At 32.2% G+C, this 27973-nt stretch overlaps 1 protein-coding gene across 1 annotated transcript; it reads left to right on the forward strand.

Annotated features, from left to right (window-relative positions):
- Positions 1-822: 822 nt before the first annotated feature.
- LOC139526243 (lymphocyte antigen 75-like) lies at positions 823-27765 on the forward strand. Its single transcript, XM_071321373.1, has 18 exons — positions 823-1007; positions 1903-2172; positions 4543-4794; positions 5643-5756; positions 8143-8313; positions 10141-10383; positions 11314-11574; positions 12326-12436; positions 13749-14141; positions 15522-15776; positions 16912-17016; positions 19181-19360; positions 20873-21106; positions 21776-22036; positions 23291-23407; positions 25439-25834; positions 26357-26620; positions 27608-27765. The coding sequence occupies exons 2-18, from the start codon at positions 2025-2027 to the stop codon at positions 27763-27765; spliced, it is 3663 nt and encodes a 1220-aa protein (XP_071177474.1). The 5' UTR covers positions 823-1007; positions 1903-2024.
- The last annotated feature ends 208 nt before the right edge of the window (positions 27766-27973 follow it).

Here is a 27973-nt window from a genome sequence, read left to right on the forward strand (position 1 = left end):
GACTTACTCAATTGTTAGATCACTAATCTAAATTTCACATGTTAAGATAGTCGGTAAGATAAATTCGTTTCATTGTGTGCTAGTGACGTAATACGGTATATATGGGATCAGTTAATTCCATATCGGGATTCGAACTTCGCCTTCATCCCATATAGAATTTATTGACCCTTTATATACTGTATTAGGTCATTATCACACTATGTAACTAATATTATGGAATTTTGGAAGAAGCTTTCTGTTCAAATATCTAGCTTCGAGTATTATTTTAAGATATTATTTATATTAATTTTAATAAGTAGGTAAGATATACAAACATAACTAATTAATTTAAGCTAATTTATTGAATTTAGAAATTAATTCCGATGATGGAAATGAGACAATATCAAATATCATATTGTGTATCCTTGAAGTAAATATTGAAGATCATTTTGATTAATCCCATCAATTCCTAGTGGAGAAATTTAAAATGTTTACAGAAACAATGAAGTCAAGTTCATTGCTCAAAGTTTACAAAATGCATGATGTTTTGTATTTGCATTGGTTTTCATATATACGTTTGCCAGTTTTATGCACACAATTAAAATAAATACAATTAGAAAAATATGAATAGAATTTTAAGCACAATATATATATATATATATAGAAAAATATAAAAAAATCCTTTAAGATTTGTTTTTAATAGAAATTGTTGTTAGAATTTTAAAAATCCTTTACAAATTTTCCCATATAATTCAAATTAGAAAACTTAAACATATCCAATCTTATAACATATACACCTTGTTAACGAATATTTTCTTCGTCTACAGCGATAGAATGCAGCGCTCCAGACCTAGATGACAGTTTTAACAACTATACCGGAATAAATAGCTACGACAGCGTGTTTTACTTTGCCTGTAAATCTGGATACAAGATCAGATTTGGAGACGTACCCTATACAACTTTGAGATGTAACGAAAGTGGACTATGGGCAGCGCACGTACATGAACTATTTGACTTCAGATGTTACGGTATTGTAACCAATTAAGATACTAGTAGATTTAAGTATTATCTTTTTTCCATTTAGATATCATGAGTATACACAAATGCATAAAATACAAATCTTGAAGAGTACAAACGCAATTAAAAAATCAGTGATGAAAGACAATGACAGGATACTGATTTTTAATAGATGACACACATAGTAACAATGGCAATTTCTTTGTTATAATTGACGGAACAGTACACTAATTTTTATAAGCGTAAAACGCAATTAAAAAATCAGTAATGCAATACCATGGAATGATACTGATTTTAAATGGATGACACATTCTTTGTTATAATTGACTGAAGATAACTGTAATATTGATGTTTAATTTTTGTTTTCAATAACAATTCAAAAATGAAAGGCTAGGAGAAATAAGCATTGGTGAAAAGGCAGTCCAACGAAAAATCCAACAAAAAACATAAATCAATTTTATAATTTGAAGCACCAGGTATTGTTGAACACAATGTTTTGGTGTTTCTGCTGTTTATAGGTTAATGTAATTATTGTAAATAGTATTTAACCATTTTTATAAATCATCAGACAAATAACCTTTTTGTGCCAAACGACACCTTATTACTTAGATATATAAATTGTTCAAATTCTATTTTAATACAGCTATAACAAAAATGTCATACAAATCGCTAAACTAAAACATATCTGCAATTTTTAAAAAGTATCATCACAAAAATACTGAAGTCCGAGGAAAATTCAAAACGGAAAGTTCCTTATCAAATGGCAAAATCAGATGGTAAACCACATCCTACGAAGAGACAACAACTGTCAAATTCCTGACTTGGTACAAGCAATTTCACATGTTGAAAATGGTGAATTGAACCTTGTTTTATTGTTTATTTTTCAAATGCACATTGCATTTTTAGTTGAAGAAAGTTATGCTGGATGTTACAACTCACAACTAAACAACTATCAACCGACAACTGCAGGGTCAAACATTGAAGCATGTAGGTTCAGTTGCCAAAACTTTAGTTCAAAGTATGCGGTCATGTCGGATTCATCCTGCTACTGTGGAAATATGTTGAATGTGTCAGAATCAATTAACAATGATAATTGCAGCGCTCCATGCAATGGGGCAATGGAAAATGGATTTTGTGGAGGCACAAATGGAAGTCAGAGTATTTACTTTGTTTGGAGTAAGTAAATAACAGTTTACCTGATTTTATTATGTTAATTTTGAAAAAAAAGATCTCTACCATGGCTGTCTATAACTAAAACCAGTTCTTTTATGTTTAATCAGGAATAAAAGAAGATTTGCTTATATATGAAAAGATTTTTTTATGCCAGTCTTAGAATGAAAAACGACTTTTAACTTCGAACAAAAGAAGACGTTTTTATGTGAATCAATAAATAAAATATACATTTTTGTTTAAACGATCAATTCATAAGGTCTTTCATGTATTGATGAGACAACAACCCAAGGACAAAAATATCTTAAATATTTCACTACTTCCGGTGAATATGCCTCAAATTCCCCTTTGTGCCGTGATATTTGCCATTTTAGATATTTATTTTTTTTCCTCGCGAGCCTCCTCCCGCCAAAATTATTTGGAAATTTTCTCCCCTTATCCCGATTAATAAAGCAGCACAAGTAAGCAATATCGTTATCGTATATTAAAGAATGCGTAGTGTATATAAAGTGGGAAAAGACATCTTTACAAAGGAAAGATGACAATGACGTTAACACATACCATGCCGTTACATACAGGTAACGTTAACCCGTTTAAGTGCAAGTATATTTTCCACTGTACCATGATATTTTCCATTTATCATCAAAATTATGAATGAACATAAATTTGGGTTACAGCTTACTAGTATAAAAAAAAGAATTCCCGTTATTTGTACAGAGAATTTCAATCAAAATCTATTTGTTGTAATTAAACAGATATATATCATGTTATTACACCTTATACAAAGAAGCCAGATTTTGATTGGTTGATAGCCAGTGTATTTTTCGCATATTCTAATATTTTTTCCTCATTTTAAACGAATTTGCCTATTTTTCACCACTGCCGGTGAATTTGCCTCACATACCATGATATTCCTTTTTTAAATAAAGGCAACAGTAGTATACCGATGTTCAAACTCATAAATCCATGGACAAAAAACAAAATCGGTGTAACAAACTAAAACTGAGGGAAACGCATTAAATATAAGAGGAGAACAACGACACAGCACTACAATGTAACACACACAGAAACGGACCAAGCAACAGACAAAATCCCACGAGAATAACAAATATAACATCAAAACCGAATACATGAATTTGGGATAGACAAGTACCGTGACACGTCTTATCTCAATGTGAATTTACACTAAAAAATAAGAGAAAACAAACGACGCAACGTTAAAATGTAACACATACAAAAACGAACTATAATATAACAATGGCCATATTCCTGACTTGGTACTGGACATATAAAAAAAAATAAATGGCGGGTTGAACCTGTGTTCATGTGGCATGCCAAACCTCCCCTTTTATAGCCATGTGAAATATAACATTAAGATGACAAATCAACACTACAGGACTACAATATAAATAAATTGGAGAATACAATTGACAAAGAAACACACGAACAACAGCCAACAAAAGGCAACAAGTTGAAAATTTTAAAACGCCAGAAGTGCATTTTATCCACACAAGATCTACTAGTGATGCCTTGATACAAAAGTGATGCATAAACATGTTAATGAATTACAGCTTTCAAGTAAACAAAACATAACTTCACCTGTACAGAGAAAAAAATCATTCCAAATCTATTCCGTGTAATTAAACAGATATATAATGTTATGAAGGGGTATTTGCGAAATATATCAGTCTTCGGACCGAACTGTCAGTGAATATGCCTCACACTTGGGACCAAAAACTGAAATTGACTGACTGGTATTTTTCGCAAATACCCCTCCATAACATGGTATATCTGTTCAATACTTTTCCATAACATGATACATCTGTTCAAAATTTCATCAGGGAATCAAAACTTTATCGTATGCTTTTAAAGGCTGTCTAATGAAAAATAGAAAAAAACTATTGAGAAAATATATTGTTTAAAATAAAGGTAGGATTTACAAATCAAGTGGATTCGTTTTGCTCATTTTGTTGATGAACTTACATTGTGCTATGAGAGAAAATCATCAATATCACAAGGATTTGACATCATTATATAATTCAGATCTGAAAGCCAAAAGAAATGCAGCATCAATATTAATTTTATCAAATACTATCATTTTTCTGTCTTACAGTTATTAGCAGTTGTCTATTAGTCTTATGAATACTCATAAATTGTAAATAAAGTAGCATACCGCTGTTCGATAGTCATAAATTGATTGAGATTATTATTATAAAATGAAAATGTGAAATAATTGCCTATAAGCAAACTCTCCACAATAACTAAAAAGACACCGCAAATAACTACTATAGATCACCGTACAGCCTTCAACAATGAGCAAACACTATACTGCATAGAGAGCTATTAACCAAATGTTTTTCACATTTTTCTTAACAGGTGGCTGCTACACAAAACTTAGTGTTAATGCATCATCAGTGAAAACAGTTAACGTTAAACGAAAGATTACCTGTAAACAGTATTGTTTGGGTAACGGAAATGTATATGCCATTTTGGATATAGTTAATTCTACATGTACATGCACAGACCTAATCAACAATGATGCTGACTTCAAAGGAAATAATTTTTGTTCAGATGATGACTATAATCCTGCTGACTTTGAAATTGCTGCCTCTATGGTGTACCACACTGGTAATTGTATATTTAAGATAGGATGTAAAGAATAAACATACACTTTATAATATAAATTCTATGCCTTCTAAGAGTTTTCCTGTATTTACCATCATAACAAATCCGACCTAAACATTTGACAGCCAAGGATGTAAAATACCTCGCATCGGTAAAAAAATCTTTTTGAACTTAACAGAAAAGCTGAATTCTTCGTATGTCAAATTTGCCGTAAAAATTAAGCTTTTTAAGGTAATTTATTAAAAAAAATATTTTAACTATTTTTTAGATTTTTTTTGTTTAGCGTATCAATTAAAATATTGTAATAAATTCATGTATACAAAAGATCGAACATGTATGTCATCGATCAAAGGAGTTAGAACTAACGTTTACTAAGACGTCATGCTTATACTCATATCAGTTTGTTAATCAGTAAATATTCGAAAACAACTTGAAAGAATAAAGTAAAATTGACACAATATCTTCTACCACACATGAAGTTGTGCACCTGTTATTGATAATTTTGAGCTGAATAATTTAAGGAGTTTTCATTATCAAAAAGTCGACTTGCCAATGGCGTGTGTATCTGTTTGTTTTATCTCATCCCTTTTAATGGCTTTACAGAATTCCACCAATTTTGGCTATATCTGTTTAAATCACAAATTTCAATATTTAACACTTTACATAACATTAATAAATAATTGTTTTAATCTCATAATTCATTCAGAGGTTTTATATCTTTGCCACACAAAAAATGTGTTCCAAAATATTATAAAAACGGCATTGATTATAATTCAGAAATAAGTTCTGTAAAAACAATTTGCTTCAATCACAATTTGTGTTATTAACATTATATCATATTCTTTACTTAGGGTCTGTAACAGATAGATATGGAAACTGTGATGCTTTGTATTTAGCCGGAATACGGCTGAATGGGTATTACCAGTTACACAATAACAACACACCAATATTTTGTACATTTAAAGGTAAGCAATAGTACAATTATTCGTGTTAAAATTGAATACTTATCATTAAAACAAAATACTACAGTTGTATTCAGAACAATAGTTACTTTTAATGTATTGTAATTTAATCCAATATATAAAGAATTGTCAGATTTGTTTTTCCTATATTATGAAAATAAGGAGATTCGGTTTGATTGCCATAGAGACAACTTTATACCAAAGGTCAAATGAAGAGGATGTAAGCAATTATAGACAACCGAACGACCTTCAACAGTGTGAAGAACTCATATCGTATAATCGGCTATAAAAGGCTACGACATGAAAAGCCATGAAACGATTACTGAGAAAACTAACGACCTCATGTATATCAAAATCAAAATATTCTCGATTTTGATATAGGATGTATAGTATATTCTTCAACAACATTTCAATCATCCGTTACATTTCAGTCGACGATTTTTTTGTTTACGAAAGGACAACTAAAAAAAACACGTGCTCAATACCCATGCTTTTTAACCGGATTTTTGTGACAAAAATGTCGGTTATTGATTTGGGGATGTACGGCGGGTGGCCGGACGGGCGGGCGGGCGGGCGGGCGGGCGGGCGGCAATCAAATGTTGTCCGTGCATTAACTCATGAACCGTTCAACCAAAGCTTTTAAAATTTTTATATGTTATTACTGACAACTATACGAAGGTCAAGTTCAATAATGGGGATTTTGACTTTTACCGTTCAGGAGTTATGGTTCTTGAAAGATTGAAAAATGGAGTTTTCAGTCGTGTCCGTGCATTTACGCACGAACTGTTCTACGAAAGCTTCCGAAATTTTAATATGCTGTTACTGATGACAAAATGGAGATCAAGTTCAATAATGACGATTTTGACTTTTACCGTTCAGGAGTTATGGTTCTTGAAAGATTGAAAAATGGAGTTTCCAGTCGTGTCCGTGCATTTATGCATGGACTGTTCTACCAAAGCTTCCGAAATTTTAATACGCTGTTACTGATGACAAAATGGAGATCAAGTTCAATAATAACGATTTTGACTTTTACCGTTCAGGAGTTATGGTTCTTGAAAGATTGAAAAATAGTGTTTCCTGTCGTGTCCGTGCATTTTCTCATGAACCATTCAACCAAAGCTTTTGAAATTTTAATATGTTGTTACTGATGATAAAATAGAGGTAATTACAAGGTCAATAATGACGATTTTGACTTTTACCGTTCAGGAGTTATGGTTCTTGAAAGATCGTAAAATGGCGTTTCCATTCACGTTGTTGCATTTACTCATGAACCATTCAATCTAAGCTTTCAAATTTTAATATGTTGATACTGATGACAAAATGGAGGTCAAATTTGATATTGACGATTTTCACTTTCTCCATTCATCAGTAATGGTTCTTGTGATATTGCCAGGCCACAAATAAATGTTAATAAATCCGGTTTGCTGTCGTTGTGACAGCCTCTTGTTGTTATTTGTTTACTATAAGGTGACAATCAGTAAATTTCGGCTTCAAAGACACTGTATTTAATGAGCAGCCATATTTGTTAAATCATAACAGACAGAGAAAAATAAATTGACGATTATACGATGTATTAGCGTAAAAAACATGAAAATCGTGCACAGAGGACTAAGTTTATGATATATACCAGCATTGCTTCAAGAATTGGATAAACATTATTTTTCACCACTCACTCGCTACATATGACTTTAAACTGAGTTTTACTGTGCGTATTTTTTTTTATTTTCTACATTAGCTAGAGGTATGAGGGTAGGATTGAGATCTCAAAAAAACATGTTTAACCCCGCGGCATGTTTGCACCAGTCCCAAGTAATGAGCCTCTGGCCTTTGTTAGTTTTGCATGATTTTTTATTTTTGTTTCTTTTGCATAATTCGGAGTTTAGTATGACGTCCTTTATAACTGAACTAGTATATATATTTGTTTAGGGACCAGTTGAAGGACACCCTCGGGATCGGGAGTTAATCGCTGCCTTGACGACCTGTTGGTGGCTTTCGGCTGTTGTCTTTTATATTGTAAAATTGTTGTCTCTTTGACACAATCCCTATTTCCATTCTCCATTTTATTTGATTTACGCTATGAAATGGACAAAACGATTAAATACATTATCTTTTGTTTCGTTATATCTATTACCGCGAAAACGTATCATTCTAAAGTAAAAGTATGCATTTTTTTTTTAATATACTACAATGCTATGGTCCATTTTCAGCAATGTAAGCGATCACGTGACTTTGGTGACATATAGAGCCGCCATTCTGTGTCATTTTGTTCCATATAAATCATGATTCATATCATATGAACTGCAAAATAATCTCACTAGAATTGTTTACTCTATCGAAAGTTAGACGCATATTTAATTAAACAGTTAAATTAATGGCATTTTTTTAACAGACGGGACAACATGTGATGACAATTGGGTTGGCTACAATGGTACATGTTATTTATTTGTTGGACAACCCCAGTCATTTCAGGAAGCAAGAGGCCAATGTGCAGCTCTTAATTCTACACTAGTGTCTGTTCTTCAAGAAGGGGAATCGAATTTTATTAACGAATATCTAAAAGGTGATGTATTGTTTTATATTACAATCATCTGAAATACTGATTTCAGTAATCCATTAAGTATCTGTGAACGAACCCAAATATTTTAAATCTATTTTTGTGTAATATAGCATTGCCTGTGTGATTAAATGGATTCTACTGTGGAACCCTCTTCCGGCAAGGAAAATGTATTGATGTTCCTTGAAGTCCTTAACGGATTGTAAATTCAAATCAAAACGGTGCATTGGGTTTTAGACTTATAACCTAGTTTATTATATTAATACTAATATGAGCAACACAACGGTTGCCTAATGTGGAACAAGATCTGCTTACCCTTCCGAATTACATGAGATGACCCCAACCTTTTGATGGGGTTTGTACTGTTGAGTGTTCATTTTTATATGATGTGTTTTGTGTGCTATTGATTGTCTGTTTGTCGTTTCTTTTTTAACCATGGCATTGTTTGAAAGATGGAAGATGAATTGTATTTAAGAATTAAATGCTTCTTTTTGTAACTTCATTGGGGTTCAAAGCGTTGACCGAATACGGAAGCGCTTCATTCTAAAAATGTGCGCACGGTCAACGGTTTTACAACCCAATGAAGTTACAAAAATAAGCATTCAATATTTATCATTACATTTGTTTGCTAGGATCATGAAAACACGAATTTTATCATTTTTTTTTTATTTAAATCACATGTGCACTTTATTGTCGGACCTCGTGTTATCATGAAGGATAAATATAGGAAGATGTGGTGTGAGTGCCAATGAGACAACTCTCCATACAAATAACAATTTAAAAAGTAAACCATTATAGGTTAAAGTACGGCCTTCAACACGGAGCCTTGGCTCACACCGAACAACAAGCTATAAAGGGCCCCAAAATTACTAGTGTAAAACCATTCAAACGGGAAAACCAACGGTCTAATCTTTATAAACAAAACGAGAAACGAGAAACACGTATATATTACATAAACAAACGACAACTACTGTACATCAGATTCCTGACTTAGGACAGGTGCAAACATTTGCAGCGGGATTAAACGTGATGAACGAATAAATTTGATCTGCGATATCTGAATACAAATGCACAGTTAATTAAATATTAGAGACAAACATTCATGACCAAAAAGCTAACAAACAAATACAAACACAGGACATGACTGAGAAATATTTAACCAATCAATGTTCACTTTAGAAAAAAAAAACGTTTTTTTTTATAATCTTGAAGTTTATACAAATGTTGTAAGAATAAGTGAAAAATTGAAGATATTACAAACAATGAAAGCTGGTGTACAGACAAGATCCATATAAATAAAAAATAACAAAAAAGCATTATAAACAGTATCAACAGGTCGAATTAACAAGAAAATACGATTTGAGAGTACTCGCAGTTACTGACAGCTAGTTAAAAGCCAAAACCAATACATAATAAAAAATCATGCATCAGAGACTAAAATCGACTAAAACACATCACAGGGATTTAGTATTTTTAACGATAAGTTTTATTTTGTAATACAATTGCTTAAGGAAAACACGTGATGTGCAGTAAGCCAATTAGAATAACGTATTATAATGAAACATTCATCTAATGTAATTATTTGTTATTGTCAGTTATCAATTAATCGTTCATGTGCATTTTAAATAAATAAAAACCAAATCTGATAAAATTAAAACGATTCTTTTCTTGATCTCTGTAGATGTACCAAACACATGATCTATATTTACTATGTGTTGAAAGCTTTACTTTGATACGATGAACAGCAAAAACTCAAAATATGCCTTATATAAGATTATAAATTTAGCTTTCTTAAGGTGTCCCAGTTGATATACAGTTTTTTCTTCTTCATAGTTTACGAGAGAGATAGAAAAGACGAGCCCTGGTTTATTGGCCTTAATAGAATCATAGAGGACGGACCCTTTACTTGGACGGATGGAAATCTTTTACAATATACATTCTTTGATCCAAGTGAACCGTCATCTAAAAATTCTGCGAATGACTGTATGGTTCTGAAAAGAAAAAAAGGCTTGGATGTCATAAACTGGTTCTCTCATGATTGTACTCTTAATGCAAGTGTGATATGCAAGAAATCAGGTAAATATAAATTTAAGTCAAAACTAAAGTGAAATTAATTGGACTATAAAACCGTTACGGAATATTCTGAAATGTTCTTTTTTCAATAATGTATATCAATTCATTAAAACACTCTTTAATTTTTGGGATTTCTTCCTTTTTGTACAAAAAAGCACATGCACATTATCTTTTTATCCAATTTGATTCCCTTCTTAATCGTTCATGAAACATGCAATCGTCTGGTAGCTGATTATATTTCGTGGACTACTCTTTTCTCAATAATTAAATATTTTTTTTACTTTAATAGAAATCGAAGATGGTCATGGGTCCTCAATACTCTTCAATAGAAATCGAAGATGGTCATTGGTCCTCAATGCTCTTCAGCTTTTATCACTTTTTTTATCCGAGTGTCACTGATGAGTCTTATATAGACGAAACACGCGGCTGACGTATTGAGTTATAAGCCTGGTACCTTTGATAACTATTGAAATATAATAAAATGATAATGATAATCTCGCAAGATGTATGTTTATTATTTTAAGTAAATTGAATTACTCGATTTGATGCTAAACGCTGCCAAGTTGTAACTCGTTATGACACCAATGATTAAACATCATATCGTATCTTTGATATTTATCACGGTATTCATGTTTTGTTGCTATATTCAATTATCAGACAACTATCGATGTCGTAATTGCGCTGACGTGACGTGCATCAAGTTATCATTAACCAATCAAACGATAAATTTGTGAGTATTAGTTGTAGATATATACATGTAGAGGCAACAGTAGTTCGAATACTTCTATTCAAAAGTCATTAATCGATTGAAAAAAACATTCGGGTTACAAACTAAAAACGAGGGAAACATATCAATTATAAGAGGAGAACAACGATACAACAGAAACACTAAAACTCAGAAATGTTATTATAAAAGCATCGTTTTTGTTTCAGTCAATTATCGATGTATTGAATCAAACATTACGGAAGTTGGTGCTTTAACGTCAACCGAAGAAGATATGACATTGACCTTTTGTACTCATATATGCAAAGGTCAATTTAAGGAGTATGCTCTTGTTCAAAATAGAACTTGTTGGTGCAGAGACAATCTACCTTCTGATAGGAGAAATGCATCACATAAGCAATGCAATACAGTATGCCCTGGTAACGAAGGACAAACATGTGGAGGACACACTACTGTAACAGCTATTAATGGTTTGTACAATTTGCCATTTTAAATTATATTGCATTCTCGGTTATATTTTCAAAAGCGTTCACCAAAAACGTTGTGACTAAAATAAAGTTATTTTCAGCAATGACATATATTTTTATTTTGGTGCTGAACCATGAGATTTACATAGTCCTTTATATTTATGAAAGGTGAATTAGAAATACATATGCGAATATATTCACCACTGGGGACGAGTAGTACATACTGGATTATATCAGACTATACTTATTGGTGTCAGAATGTTCTCAGCAACTACTATATTCTTATTCTATCACATGTAGCTTTATTTTCATTCGATCGAACAGTCAATGTGACAAGGTTTCTGTTCTTACAATGTGCATGATGTTCTTCTCCTGTGTTATAAAATGTCATGAACACACTGGTATATGGAATTTTCGACCGAATCTTCAAATGTACTGGGTAATATCATTACGTTTATCATGTTTGCTCTGCATTGTAGTTTTGATGCAAAATTAGTTATTCAATTAATTCAAACGTGAAGTAGTAGGCACAATCCACACGTATAGTTGATAAACAAAAGAAAGATTACCAAGAGAATATTTTAATGACACATGTAATATTGAATATCACATGTATCACATACTTATCCATATGTTTTCCGAAATATTACAGGGTTGTTATTCTTTCATAAAGGGCAGATTCATAAGACACTTAATATATTTATTTTAATAAATACCAACATACGGTTATTTTCATAATTAATATATATTTCAGTCGCAGGATACAAAGGGGCTCAGTCTTGCAATGAATTGGAATTGCTTGGTATAGGTGGATCTGAATTTTACACAACAGGCACATCGAGTGTTCAGAATTGTTCAGTATCTGGTAAGCATAATGTAGTTTGAAGCCCTTTTAAACTTGCCGTTCGGTGTGAGCTCAAAAGAGGGGCGAAATATACCAGAAAGACAGTCAAACTCAAAAATCGAAAATAAATTGGCAACGTCTGGCTAAAAATGAAAAAGACAAACAGACAAACATCAGAACACATGGCACAACATAGAAAACTATAGAATAAGCAACACGAACCACACCAAAAATTGGGGGTAATCTCAGGTGCTCCGGAAGGGTACTATGTTCGTCTTGAATAGACTATGCGCCGAACAACTAGTTTAATTAAACTTATGTTTAGAATACAATATGTGCATCAAAAAGTTGTAAGGTATCACAAGAATATCTGATTGGTTTAATGTTACGAGTATTCGTTAGGATAACATTTGCAAACAAGTAAAGAATGTTTTTTAAATGTTTTAGTTCCACGACTAAGTAACCTTTCTTAGTGTACAAATAATTAAGAAAAGAAAAATGGCATAATATGTTGTATTAGGATAATCGACTTATGTAAAAGGGATACCACAGAAAATCACGAATCGAAAATTATAATGCTATAGCTATCAGCAAGAAAAAATATCGATAAATGAAACAAGTTAAAACATGTACAAAAATAGAAACTGGAAAAAAAATAAACCAAATGAAAAAACTGAACACACATATTATTAATAGAATAACAGAAGATACCAAATGGATATACATACTCTGAAGCACAGAAAAGAAGAAAAAACGATAAAACATCCAACAACAGCCTACAACAGGGTTTATCACCTGGATTTAATGTCAAAGTCGAGGGAAAAAGACGGAATTGGGGTAACGGCGATCAGAAAGGTCAAGGACCGTATTTGAAAATCAAAAACGGTCAATCTAATATCATTGATGCAGTGTGAAATTTGGTTTCTAAAGGCGATAAGTGTAATTGAAAGTACTTACACAATTTTTTTCCCAGCTTTGTATTTCTTTTTATTTCAAATGTTCATTTTTTATATACATGTGTAGGTAAGATGGTTATTTCCTGTTTCAATTCTTTACACTATTAATTTTGAAGCCATTTTTAACTTGCCGTTCAGTGTGAGCTTAAGATACGGGTTGAAGTCAGTACTTTGACATGTTTTTGAACTTTTTATGCATATTGACTTGGGTGGAGGAATGTTTCATTGGTACTCTGAGACACCACATCTTCTTGTTTATATGCTTAAGGGAGACTGAAAACTGACTGGAATGTACAGTCATACGTGCAACAGAATAGTTAATGGTCATGAAATGTTAATTACCTAAATAACTAATTGTATTACATTTCTATCTTTAGCTTGTCCTAGATCATGGATAGGAGGCAATACTAGTTCTGCTTGTTATAGATTTGTTCCCGGTCGGTTACCCTTTAATGAAGCCGTAGTGCACTGTAGCAAGTACAATGCATATGTCGCCTGTTTGGCAGAAAGTGCCGAAAGAACATTTATTTCATCTATTGTCACTTATACAGAACAGTTTTCGAATGTGAAACATTGGGCGACAGGATTGTATTCATTTCAACCCACCAAACGTTATAGATGGTTTAATGGTCAACAGAGCATAGATTATTCTACAGTCGACTCTATACCATCATTTACGCATCTACACATCAGCTTAACCAATGCAGGAACTTATAGTGGTAATTCCGAACGGAACGGAGAAGTATCTTTTGTCTGTGAACAAAATACAGGTAATACATATAACAATATTTTAACTCATTAAACATTCTTATAATTTGAACGCCAGATTTTGACTACATCATGCTCGAAAGAAAAAAAACCTCTTGATATAAAAATCCAATATGAAGCTGCAGGGAATAAATAACCAAAATGACTCTTAGTTGTGCAAAATACAGCTAAGGACAATCTTAACCTGGGAATGAGTATTTTGTAGACTAAATACGCGTCTGGCGTACAACATATCAACCCTGGTACCTATTTGTTCAGTTTCTTTTAAAATATGGTATTAACTCCGTCGGTATATTATTCATTACAACCACCCAGAAATAGTATGATGCCCATAAATGAATGAAGGCAATAGTATAGTCAGAAGTCGATTGAGAGATACAAAAATCCGTGACCGAGGAAAATTATAAGAGGAAAATAACGCAACAACAGCAACACTGAAGTCCAACAAAAAACAAACACCACTATTATGTAAATAAGTCTGTTTTGTATTTCTATACTTCCATACAAATTATGGAAAGAGAAAGACTTCATTTTTTTTACTCTTTTTGATTCGATCTTCACTGATGAGTCTTTTTGTAGGCGAACGCACGTGTGGCGTTAAGAAAAAAATTCAATCCTGTCATCTATGATGAGTTTTTTCAAACTATGCACAACTAAAACCTTAAATACAATTCCGAATAGGCTACATGCGTTTACAGTTTTTCCCCATGGTGGAGTTAGACTTAAATGAATACAGAAAAGTTTGTCAAAAGTTACGTAAAGATTTGGTATATGTTTGATAGACGGCTTTCGTAAACTACAGAAGAAGATACACATATTCACATTTAAACCATTTTTTTAAAATCGCTCTACACCTATCGAATGTACCTTTAAACAAATGTGTGAGAAAGAATAAACATTAACATATGCAGTTAACATCACCTATATTTTTAAAACAACTATCAAGAGGTACAATTGCATTTAAGACAACATATACCATAAGAGTTGGATGCGATGTATTTTCTTACACATATGTATGCTTATTGTGTTTGCATTGCGACTTTCTCCAAGTTTTAAAGCTTATATCTGTACACTGTTTTAGGATATTTTAAAATCTTTGTGTATGTAAATGTGACAGCTGCTATGTAGAAAGTATTTAATGCTTTTTTGTGCACTTTTATTCATCACCGCAAGTAGCATGTTTTCGACTGCAACGTATTAACTAGAACTGTCAGATTTCCTATTGAAGGTAGGTGGTTCTCTATTGGAAATCTGGCTTCCTTAAACAATAAATCTGACTTCGATTAACTGTCACAGTGGTGTTGAAATTTGCGATGAACACCAATCAATCAATTTATAATTATTCACCAAAATACATTACTGATTCATATTTGTTTTACCAGATTATATTGGTTGCCACCAGACTAACGGATCAGAGGTGACCCACCAATTGGCAGTGTATGAGCACAGTGATGTTATATTATGTTTGGAGTTCTGCAGACAAAAGGGAAGTTTGTATGTAATGGTGGGGAAGTCGTACCAGTGTGCATGCAGCAACACCATAGGATCTAAGGTAGACGGACATAACTGTAGTAATATATGTCCAGTAGGTCAGCCTTGTGGTGGAGAAGGAGATTTTGTGTCTGTATATAACATATGTAAGTTTATATCAGAATATGTGGAATAAGTGTCAATTAGACTACTAAAATTGAGAATGGAAATGGGGAATGTGCCAAAGAGACCAAGCAACAGATAAAATCCCACGAGATCAACAAATATAACATCAAAACTAAATACATGAATCTGGGATAGACAAGTACCGTGACACGTCTTATCGCAATGTGAATTTACACTCAAAAATAAGAGAAAACAAACGACGCAACGTTAAAATGTAACACACACGGAAACGAACTATAATATAACAATGGCCATATTTCTGACTTGGTACAGGACATTTTTAAAGAAAAAAATGGCGGGTTGAACCTGGTTTTGTGGCATGCCAAACCTCCCCTTTTAAAGCCATGTGAAATATAACATTACGATGACAACTCAACACCACAGGACTACAATATAAATAAATTTGAGAATACAATTGACAAAGAAACACACGAACAACAGTCAACAAAAGGCAACAAGTTGAAAATTTTAATACGCCAGAAGTGCATTTTATCCACACAAGATCTACTAGTGATGCCCAGATACAAAAGTTTGAAAGCCGAAACAAGCACAACGTCGAACAGCATCGAGGACCAAAAGATCAAAAAATTTGTGCCAAAAACGGCCAGGGTTTTCTGTTAGTTACCAGAACATCCTTATCATTTAGAACAATTTATACTTTTGCAAACAGTAAATTTATAAAATTAATAAACAAAAGCTGTACATGATAGAACTGAAATATGGTTTAATCTATATACAAACAAGAAACGAGAAACCCTTATGAAGCACATCAACAAACGACAACCACTAAAATTTAGGACAGGTGCAAAAAATTTCAGCGGATTTAAACGTTTTAATAGTTACTTTTGTATATCTTTTTAAATAATTTATGATTAGTTATGAACTAAATCTGCAAATGACGTTAAACACACATCGTTTCAACTTGTAAACTGACATTTCAAAGTTGCAAATGAACTTATTTTCTTTAAGTGCTTCTTTTGTCAGCAAAGATTGACAAATTTCATCTTATTTGCTCTCTTTTGCATTATATGTATGAGTTTAAGCATTTTTTTATTATAACGTTAATTGTTTATATCTATTTTTGATGGAACCAATCAATTACAAAATGCATTGCAGCTATGTATCCTGCATATAGTTCCTGTGAAGACTTATTTCGAGCGGGGATTGCCTTGTCTGGACAATATAAACTCAGTAGTGGAAATCAGGATTGTTTATTTCAAGGTAACAATAGAAAATTATTTTGATATTTGAGAAATGCAACAAGTAGAAAAATCAAAGACGTCAAATGCAGAACGATTATCAAGCAAATAAACAACACATTAAAAGCCTCAAACTTCCTTTGAATTCACTAAGGCATAAACATTTATTGCATTTTGTATCGATTTCATTTGTTTATAGTTTATTCAATAATCCATATTTGTATTGTTGGAATAAACTATACCTATTGTGTCATTAAATTTAAATGCGGCAAGTGATTTTGACCAACAGTTCGGGATTTCCGGAAAATAATGTTAAAGATCGTATAAGTAAATACCCGTGTGAAATAAAACATAAAAATGATACGGAACAAACAAATAATGTTAAACCAGTATACCAGGTCATAATTTGACGAAATCGGACAATAGTCCTAATAACCACCATATATTAATGTGTTTTATACAATGAACTGAGAATATATGTTCTAAATAATGTAATTAGTTACGTTTATTACAATATATTGTTAAACATCATGTATGTAAAACGACTCCGCTATCTCAACAAGATTCATACTAGACTCTGTAAAAAGTAAACTTTTAGCTGACTTTAAAGACAAGTGGTTTAACGAAATAAACAATATGTCAAAGTTGAGGACATATAAACATTTAAAAACCGAATTTTAGCCGAGCCATACGTACAAAAGCATTTAACAAGGACACAAAGATCTGCAATCGCTAGAATTCGCTGTGGTACTTTCCCACTAGAAGTCGAGCGAGGACGCTATAGAAACATTCCAATCGAACAACGAGTATGTAAAATGTGCAATTCTGGATCTATTGAAGATGAGCAACACTTCATCTTATACTGTGATCGTTACTCGGTTTTGAGAAAAAAACTATTTACTGCAATATCACCAGATCCTGCTTATCCTCTACGCATAAATGAACTTCCACCAAATGATGCCTTAAATGAACTGTTATCTAACAACAACAAAAGTGTAGCGAACTTTATCTTGGACTGTGATCGTATCAGAAGAGAAATTATTTAACTATTCTACTTGAACTGTTGAATTTTCTAATAATTTAGACATTCGTCCGAAACTATGTGTTTTCTATTTTTCAAAATTCTGAACTTTAATTTGTCAGTGCATCGTAAGCCTTTCTGGCTGGCTGTAATGTAATATTGTATTGATATGTATCTATTGTATATATACAGGTTGCACTATAATAAATCATTCATTCATTCATATAAAACCCTTTTTTGGACATAATAGTATAAAAAGGGACTCGGTGGCCGATTAGTCTTAGTAGTTGAACAACTCTTTCACTAACATATCAACAGATTCGTCATGTTGTCTAACAAAAAAAGTTTGGTTACTAGTCGCTTTCCATCTTCGCAAGCAAAGGGTTACGATCCACTCCCGTTCTCTTCACCCTTGGCAGATTAAGTCAACATTTGTGATAACAATGTTGCTCCATCTATCGGAAGATTAAAGTCATGCCCATTTCGAATACATTATTCTTGACCAATGGTAGCACTTGAACTCTTCAATTTGGAGGTAAAAACACGGTAGCGTCTAGATTCTACACACTTGGTTAATCCGGAAATGAAAATATACGTCAATATTCATGCATTTGTGCATGAAACATACACAGGAGCTTTTATTAGTTGATTAAAAACATTCAAGTTGTCAAAAAATATAGTCGTATGTTTAGGGATGTAAAGACTTATTGCACAATAAACACGTGGCACTTGTTTACAATCACTTTCTACATTTACACGTGATCATGTTATAGGCGCTTTCTAATTGGATGCAGCGAGTTTCGACTGCAAACAATAAAAATTCTTACCTTATGTCTCCAAAATTTATCTCAATCCGCCAAGGGTGAAGAGAACGGGAGGAGATTGTAACCCTTGGGTAGCGAAGATGGTCGCTTTCGGGTATATGACAGATTGTAAAAAGTAAGACTTTATCAAGGAAAACCTGAAGGAAAACGCAAAACCTGGAACATTGTATCAAATAGGCAACCTTTTACTGCATCGGTTGTGCACTTCATTTTCAAATCAAATGTATTTTTTCTACATTTAACTTTGTCTTACGGTACTTATTACGACTTTTTTCCATCTTTTAAAATTTGCATCAGTTTGATATTGAATATGTAGCTTGTATAAGTACATTTTTTTTAAGATAGTGAAACAATTTGTGAAGAAAAATGGATAGGAGTTAAAGGCAGATGTTTCATTGGCGAAATCATTGACCCCAAAGAAGACCTCTACACAATGACAGAAACGTGTAGAAATATTGGTGGACAATTGGCAACAATTTATGACCAAGAGTACCACACAATCTTGTATGATTATGTAGCCAGTGAGTATAAATTGATAAAATTTCTTTCTAGTTTTATCATTTGACATAAACACATTATGAAATATATTAATGACTGCTAGCAGTTTCGAATGCCATTCATAACTTTCAAGGTAAATCGAAAGAGATAGTAGTAAAATTAATTAATTCTGTGTCTTTCTTTCTTGTATTTGTAAAAACACATACACATTTGCGTAACCTTGGATTCAACACCTTATGCAATGTCAATAAGGTTTGTGTTCCTGGATCTAGTTTTTAAAGTGAGGATTAAGCATGTAAAGGCAGTTGTTTGTATCGATTTCTTATTATAAACTTTCAAAAGTTCCGTTTAATACTGTCAAACTATTCAAAGGTTTTGCATTAAAAACTTCTAGTGTCATACATCGTTGCGTGTTGAGTTTCTTTAAAAACATTGATATTATATCTTATGTTCATGCGACTTTGTATTTAGCAACTTTTGAAATGAAAATTGGGTTGTGTCACCCGATAGAGTTTACCAACTCATGATTATGGTAGTTATATTTTACTTGCTGCGTTGAATGATAGTTTTGGATTTGACCAGTTGTTATTGACCCCCCCCCCCTATATAAACTTGCCTTGGAGATCGGTATTTGCATTCGTCTCAACTCGGCCGATTCCGTACCCTCATCTAACATAAGGAGAGTAGCTGATTCTACCGAGGATTGCCGAATGCGGTATTTTTGTAAACATTTTGTTACTTTAGTTTGTGTTTGGTTAACTGTTTGAATTTGAAAACGATATAGTCATTATATATTTTGCGTTTCCCCTTGGTATCAATTTCTTTTAAGAAAAGCTGGACAGGTTTGTTTAATACTGGCAAATTTTTCAATGGTTTAGCTTTCAAAACTTCTAGTCTCAAGTATGGTAAAGGATTACGTTTCTTCCAAGAGCACCTGAATTATTATCGTATTTTTTTGGAACAATACTATTGTTTAGAAAAATTAGTTAACGGTACAAGAAGAAATACAAGAAGAAATTGTAATCTGTTTTATCTAAATAAGGTTCAACTTAATTAAACGTTTGTATTTATTACTTTAAATAAATAATAAAGACGTTATCTATTTCTGTCGATGTCATTACAGTCACAATGCTATTTCTTTAAATATTTACAATCGTATGTAATACTTAATATTTTTGAGACAGCAAGTTAACGTTAAACTAATGAACCACGATATATAGGTGGTATTTCCAAAATATGGATATACTCTAAGAGGAAAAGATGATGTGCTCACGAGAATCACTGTACGTGTAAATGGCCGATGTCCCTTCTTATTTAAAGTCTAAAATATTTAAAATATCTTCTGTTCATCAATTTTTTGTTGATTAGTTGTTACTAATACTGTCTTTGGTCCAATACTCATAAAATGACTAGTTATTAACCTCTACCTCATTTGCTCTTTAGTTGCGATTTGTCTCTGGGCAATAGTACCTAATTTTCATATATTTAAAAAAAAATCTATATCCGGAATTGAATAGTTTTAATTTTATTTTTAGATTCACCTTGGCTAGGACTCCAAGAAATTACCAGAATTGGATTGCTGAATATCTTTTCTTTGTACACAAGCACTTGGGCATCAGGTGAAGTAACCGACTATTTTCCATATTTGGAAAACGAAAATAGTCAATATTTTCATATGTCATTAGAAAAGTACTTCCACCATGACAAAATTTTACCTGGGACAGAGTCAACCTCGACATCAAGTAATTTGCTGTGTGAGGAGATGAAAGGTATGCACAGTTTTAATGTATGCCGATTAGTTGAATTAGAAAATAAAGGGATATAACTTATAATTTCCTAAACTAATGACCCATCTCTCACATGGCACATTTCGGTTTTGCTTTAAGTAACATCATTTTTTATTGAAGTTGATTTGCTGATAGATCACTTAGAACCATGTGCAATCTCTTATTAAAAATGAATCTTACACGTGATACTAACTTGAAGTGATGATTGTGTTTAACATGTTTAAGATATATCAGAAGTTGGAATGTCACTATGAATTTCCATTTATGAAGCAGTGTCAAATTATTTTGTGTGTGTATGGTAACTGAAAACTTGTGTTTAAAATTCTAGAAAATAATAGTAATACAAAAAAACATTTAATAAGCTAATCATACGGTTAACTTTTTACTCTTGTCAAAAGTAGAAAGTATGTTCTGCAAGCTGATACATGTTATACAAAAAACAACAAAAATGTATGCGTGAGTCTCATAATTAAAAAACAAACTATTGTTAATAATGATCGTTTGATTTTTACTTGCTTAACTTCTGATAACAATGCATCACGGTTTAAAAAATCTTTTATATTTTTCTGAGTAAAGGCGACAGTTGTTTACTGATGTTTATATACACTGTAAAACACACAAATGATTATAAATATATATTCTCATTTTTAGATAATGTGGGATGTTATGACGGTAAAATGTTGAACAAAATACCTTTTTACATCTACCCGATGGAACTAACACTCTGTAAACAGCTTTGTATCGCCAATGATACATCATTTGCAGGAATAAGGGATGACGCATGCTTTTGTCTTAATGAAAACGATCTAGATTTTATGACAAAGTTAAGTTCCGGAAACTGTTCGACACGATGTCCTGGTAATTTTCTTCAATACTGTGGATCGGGAAATAATATCAATGTATATGATATAGGTAAATAATTACATTAGATGTATGTTTTATTATAATACGTTATTCTGATTGGCTAACTTCGCATCACGTGTTATTCGTTAATCAATTGCATTACACAATAAATTATCATTCATGATGACACGAGGTCCCACAATAAAGTGCACAGGTGAATTAAATAAAAACTTGATAAAAATCGTCCTTTCGTGATCCTAGCTAAAAAATGTAATTATAAGTATTGAATGCTTCTTTTTGTAACTTTATATGGTTGTCAAAGCATTGACCGTGCGCACATTTTTAGAATGAAGCGCTTCCGCGCTTCATACAAAATGTACTTCGGTCAACGCTTTTGCACCCCATTAAATTTACAAAAAGAAGCATTCAATTCTTAAGTAATTAGATGTATTGTTATTGTTTCATCACCATTTGTAGGAACCCATTAACAGGGTAAAAAGAAATAGTCTAGTATGAAATAAAAAAGAAAGAATAATTAAAAACAAGTGTTAATCTAAAACTATTCGTGGAAAAACATACAGATGCAGAACGAAAAAAATACGACAACACAAAACAATATAAAATAAGACGATGTGGAATGATTGTCAACGAGACAACTCACCATCAGAGACCTAACGACGCAAACATTAAAAACTAGAGGTCTTACAAAGTCTATACCGCAAACTCAGCTATAAAAGGCACCGAAATGACAATTTTAAAACAATAAAAAACGAGATAACTAACATTATGATTGGTATACAAAATAACGTGCGAGAAACAAATATGTTACACAGTTACAAGCGACGACGACTTCTAAATTGCATACACTATATACCAACAAACCACGACTTGTATAACCTCATATTAAATATTCAAACTCTAACATGTCTAACAAAGAAAAACAAAATTGAGAATAAATATTGGGAATGTGTAAAAAAGACAACAATCCGACCAAGGAATAGAAAACAACCACAGGCTACCAAAAGGTCTTCAACACCGCGAGAAAATACCTCACCCGGAAGCGGTCTTCAGCTGACCTTTAACCTAAAAATGTGTATAGTAAAGCCAAAATAGACGTGATACTAAATTCTTAAACATGTAATTGAATTAAAATTATAAAGTATACAAGACTACCAAAGGTAGATGCTCCTGACTTAGAACATAAGCACAAAAAACCATCTGCTACACCTCTAAAAATAGTATTTTAAAATATGATCTCAATATTTGATTCAATGTAATAAAATTACGGTCAAGCAATATCTAAATTCAATCTTTTTATTATAGCAAATTCAACTTTAGCCCAGTCTTGTGAACAGTTGTACTCATTTGGTATATTCTACAACCACACATATAAACTAAACATATCTGGTTCACAGGAAAGTACCCAGTGTGGGTTCGCAGGCAAGTAAATTACAATGGGAGAAAGATATCAGAACTTTAACTGTTAGCTCAACCTGCCCAAACGGCCAAATGATCTTTTCTCATCCCTTGGCGTCCGTCGTCCGTCGTCCGTCGTCGTCTTTAACTTTTACAAAAATCTTCTCCTCTGAAACTACTGGGCCAAATTAAACTAAACTTGGCCACAATCATCATTGGGGTATCTTGTAGAAAAAATGTGTCCGGTGACCCGGCCAACCAACCAAAATGGCCACCATGACTAAAAATAGAACATAATGGTAAAATGCAGTGTTTGGCTTATATATCAAAAATCAAATAATTTAGAGCAAATCTGATATGGTGTAAAATTGTTTATCAGGTCAAGATCTATCTGCCCTGAAATTTTCAGATGAAACGGACAACCCGTTGTTAGGTTGCTGCCCCTGAATTGGTAATTTTGCTGTTTTATGTGATTATCTTGAATATTATTATAGATAGAGAAAAACTGTTAACAGCAATAATGTTCAGCAAAGTAAAATTTACAAATAAGTTATCATGACAAAAATAGTCAGTTGACCCCTTAAGGAGTTAATGCCCTTTATAGTCAATTTTTAACCATTTTTCGTAAATCTTGGTTATCTTTTACAAAAATCTTCTTCTCTGAAACTACTTGGCCAAATTTAACCAAACTTTGCCATATCCATCATTGGGGTATTTAGTTTAAAAAAATGTGTCCGATGACCCAGCCAACAAACCAAGACGACCGCCATGGCTTAAAAATAGAACATAGGGGTAAAATGCAGTGTTTGGCTTATATCTTAAAACCAACGCATTTAGAGCAAATCTGATATGGGGTAAAATTGTTATCAGGTCAAGATCTATCTGCCCTGAGAATTTCAGAGGAATCAGACTACCCGTTGTTAGGTTGCTGCCCCTGAATTGGTAATTGTAAGGAATTTCTGCTGTTTTTGGTTAATATCTTGAATATTATTATAGATAGAGATAAACTGTAAACAGCAATAATGTACAGCAAAGTAAGACCTAAAAATAAGTCAGCATGACCAAAATAGTCAATTGATCCCTTAATGAGTTATTGCCCTTTATAGTAATTTTTTAACAATTTTCATAAAATTTGTAAATTTTTACTAACATTTTCGACTGTAACTACTGGACCAAGTTCATTATAGATAGATATAATTGTTAGCAGCAAGAATGTTCAGTAACATGCATTTCTGTGACTTAATATTATATTTCAAGTAATTGTGTAATAAAACAAGAAGTATCCACGACTCTTGTTAATATAGAGAAAATTGATTATTTTTGCGTGCATTTTTTTATAGCGAGTGTAAAAGAAATGACAAAAATGTAAAATTAATCATTGCAAGCTTTTTAAACAACGCATGGACATAATGCTTTCATTTGTTTTGTAATGCTATCTAATCGCTATTTTTGCAATAGTAAAAAGATCGAACATGAATCTTATTTACTTAAAGTCACGGCATTAGTTGCTTATACGATTTTTATAGATTATCGTTGATCATCTAAAAGAGATTGACTTTATAGGTTGAGCTGGTATCAATGATAATCTGTCTATCGCTATTTTGCCTATGACGGCGTTGATGTTTACATTGACAGCGGCACATGCACTCTTTGTTTCATTTCGTAAAATAGCAATAATACTGAATATTTGAGACTTGATTTATTTTCATCATCGATCAAAACACATACAAATGTATCATTGTATAACGGATCTGTAAAATGCACTGCGAGTTCCCCGTGCTATATAAAAAGGTTGTAACTCTGCTTAATCATTTGAATCAAATTTCTTAAGATTTTAAAGATCTTTCTTTTTTATGAACATATTTTGTAATTTTATGGAGGATTTGGTGAACTGAAATAAATCATACTATATGGCTTACTTGAAGTTATGAATTAGAAATATGGTGAGCAAGACATTAGTTTTAAATTATGATTATTATCAAATTTTTTTTTTATGTAAACCTTGTTCTGAATGATATACACGCCTATAAATGTTTTTATCGCTGATGATTTTAGATGAAACTATTTGTGAAGCAGGATGGTATGGCTACCAAGGAGCCTGTTTCAGATTTAATTTTACCGCCGAATCATATCAAGCAGCAGCTCAAGTATGCATTAACAGTAACAGTTTTCTTGTATCACCAACAATGTCTAGCATAACATTTCTAAACATTTTGAATAATGTTCCTAAGTATAAACGTTTCGATTACTACTGGACAAGTTTAAGCAATCAATTTGGAAACCAGAAATACTTGCATGGTGATGGACAACGCTTTTCAGACGTGTCTTTGTTTGATGCGAATGGTGCTTTTGGTCACTTGGTGTATCTCACATGGTTAAATGAAACTAATGGATTTTTAACAACTGAACACGAATTATCGTCTAGTCCATTTGTCTGTCAGACGTCAAGTCGTAAGTATGGAGATATGAGTGTATAACTTAATTGCATGAACAATTGCAGATACAAATAACTTTATTTGATTCTTTTCGGTACTGTTGGAAACCACTTAGTAAACACAAAAAGACAAAATAACCGGAGGTTAATTAGTTGCCCCAAAGAAAATAATGAAAAGCAGGATAACCTTCGAATTAAATAAAAAAATCTAAAAAAATTTATCAGATATCTCAACCAACGTAAACGCAGGAAAGTATCAATATGGTGTCTACTGAGAGAGAGGTGGAGACAATAAAACTCTAGGATACGAAGACTCTTACAAGAAGCTATCATCAAGTGAAATATTTACAATTACCTGTTTCCTGCACGTATTACATTTAACTAGGGTTTCATGTTTTATGACAGCTATAAATGGTTCGGTGCAGGTCGAAGCTTTTGAAGAAAACAGTTTTGCATCATGGATAACAAAATCAAACAGTAACTTAAACATGCAAATCAGTTTCGAATAAACATTTAATTAGATTTATATATATTTTCAGGATATATTGGCTGTGTCGAGGCAGTTAGTCTCGTTACGACATCGGTAATTAGCCATTTTAGTAATTCCGGCATGTCGGCAACATTTTGTATCCAGTATTGTGTGGGACATAATGCAGAATATGCTGCCATTACAAATACGATAGACTGCAAATGTTATAATGATGTCATTAATTTTACCATGTCATCCGATCCTTGCGATATATGTCCAGGGTACAGTTCGCAGGCCTGTGGTAGTATTGAATCCATAGCTCTTTACAATGTTTGTAAGTAAACTTTTAATACTGTAAACTTGTGATTTTGATGCCTTTTATTGCTGACAATGCGGTATGGGCTGTTCCAATTGTTGAAGGCCGTACGGTGAACTATAGCTGTGTCATTTGTTCTCTTGTGGAGAGTTGTCGCATTTGCAATCATACCACATTTTATTTTTATAAATAATTTTAATTCAAGTGCATTCAATTCAAATGGTTATATAATTCCAACATAACTCATCATTGACACATTTTATTATTTTGATGTTAAATTCTTGATTCTAGCGTAAACAATTTTAAACCAGATATCTATGATGAGTTCATTGACACGTCTTGAAATACATGTATAGCTGGATCCTCTTATCATGCCGAACCACCAAGTATCAACCATTATTTTTTATTTTTGATAGATTATTACTGTCATAATGAATTTGTTAGAATTGCTTATCAAAAAGATATTTAGCCGTTTATTTTACCAAAAAAAAATATGAATTGACTCTCCTTATAAAAAAGCCTTTAATCATAATAAGCAGTTTGAAATGATATGGTGATTACTTTTATATATTGAGGTATATATCATATTACTATATTTTGGCTCTTTTGTGATAAAGCTAACATTAAATAAAGCATTACAGCTGAAAGTTCACTAGGCAACTCGAAATAAGACATGTTAGGTCAATAGATCATCAACATTTGCCACATATCTTAACACATATACAATAGATTTATAGTTTGTCATTTACCAGAACAAATTGCTATTAATGTAAGGTTTTAGAGAGAAATGTTTAACTAATTTATGCATTTAAGTGAGGTCAGATAAAAAAATTAAAGTACATGTATAGGGGAAGTCGGCCGCTGTTTATCTTAATTTGTATAATGCACCATAACTCATATAAATCCTCAAATGGTCCATGTCACACAGTATTCATTATTTACTACTTTTTGCAGATATGTTGAAGTTTTAGTAATGAAGATTAAAAAATATCTACATTTTTACAGCTTTCTACATGGACATTTATGAATCTTGTGATGAACTTTTGGCATATGGAATTACAGAACCGTCTTGGTATTATATAAAACCACATTATGTTTCAAAGTCCTACAGAGTAAAATGTTTCGACACTGGTAAGATTGTTAATAAATGCTGCCTACGGTAAAACACCTTTATGGTTCCATTTGAACAGTATTCAATAAACTTCAAGATATAATAGTGTGATACATATATTTAAAGGCATGATATAAGGACCAGTAATTAATGAATTTGTATATTAAAGTTGAAAAATATACTCCCTTGAACTCGTTTGTGTTTCTTTAAATATTGTTCTACATGATACCAGGTGAAACTAATTTTGAATTTATTCAGTA

Source organism: Mytilus edulis, chromosome 6, assembly GCF_963676685.1.
Source record: "Mytilus edulis chromosome 6, xbMytEdul2.2, whole genome shotgun sequence".
Classification (NCBI taxonomy): domain Eukaryota; kingdom Metazoa; phylum Mollusca; class Bivalvia; order Mytilida; family Mytilidae; genus Mytilus; species Mytilus edulis.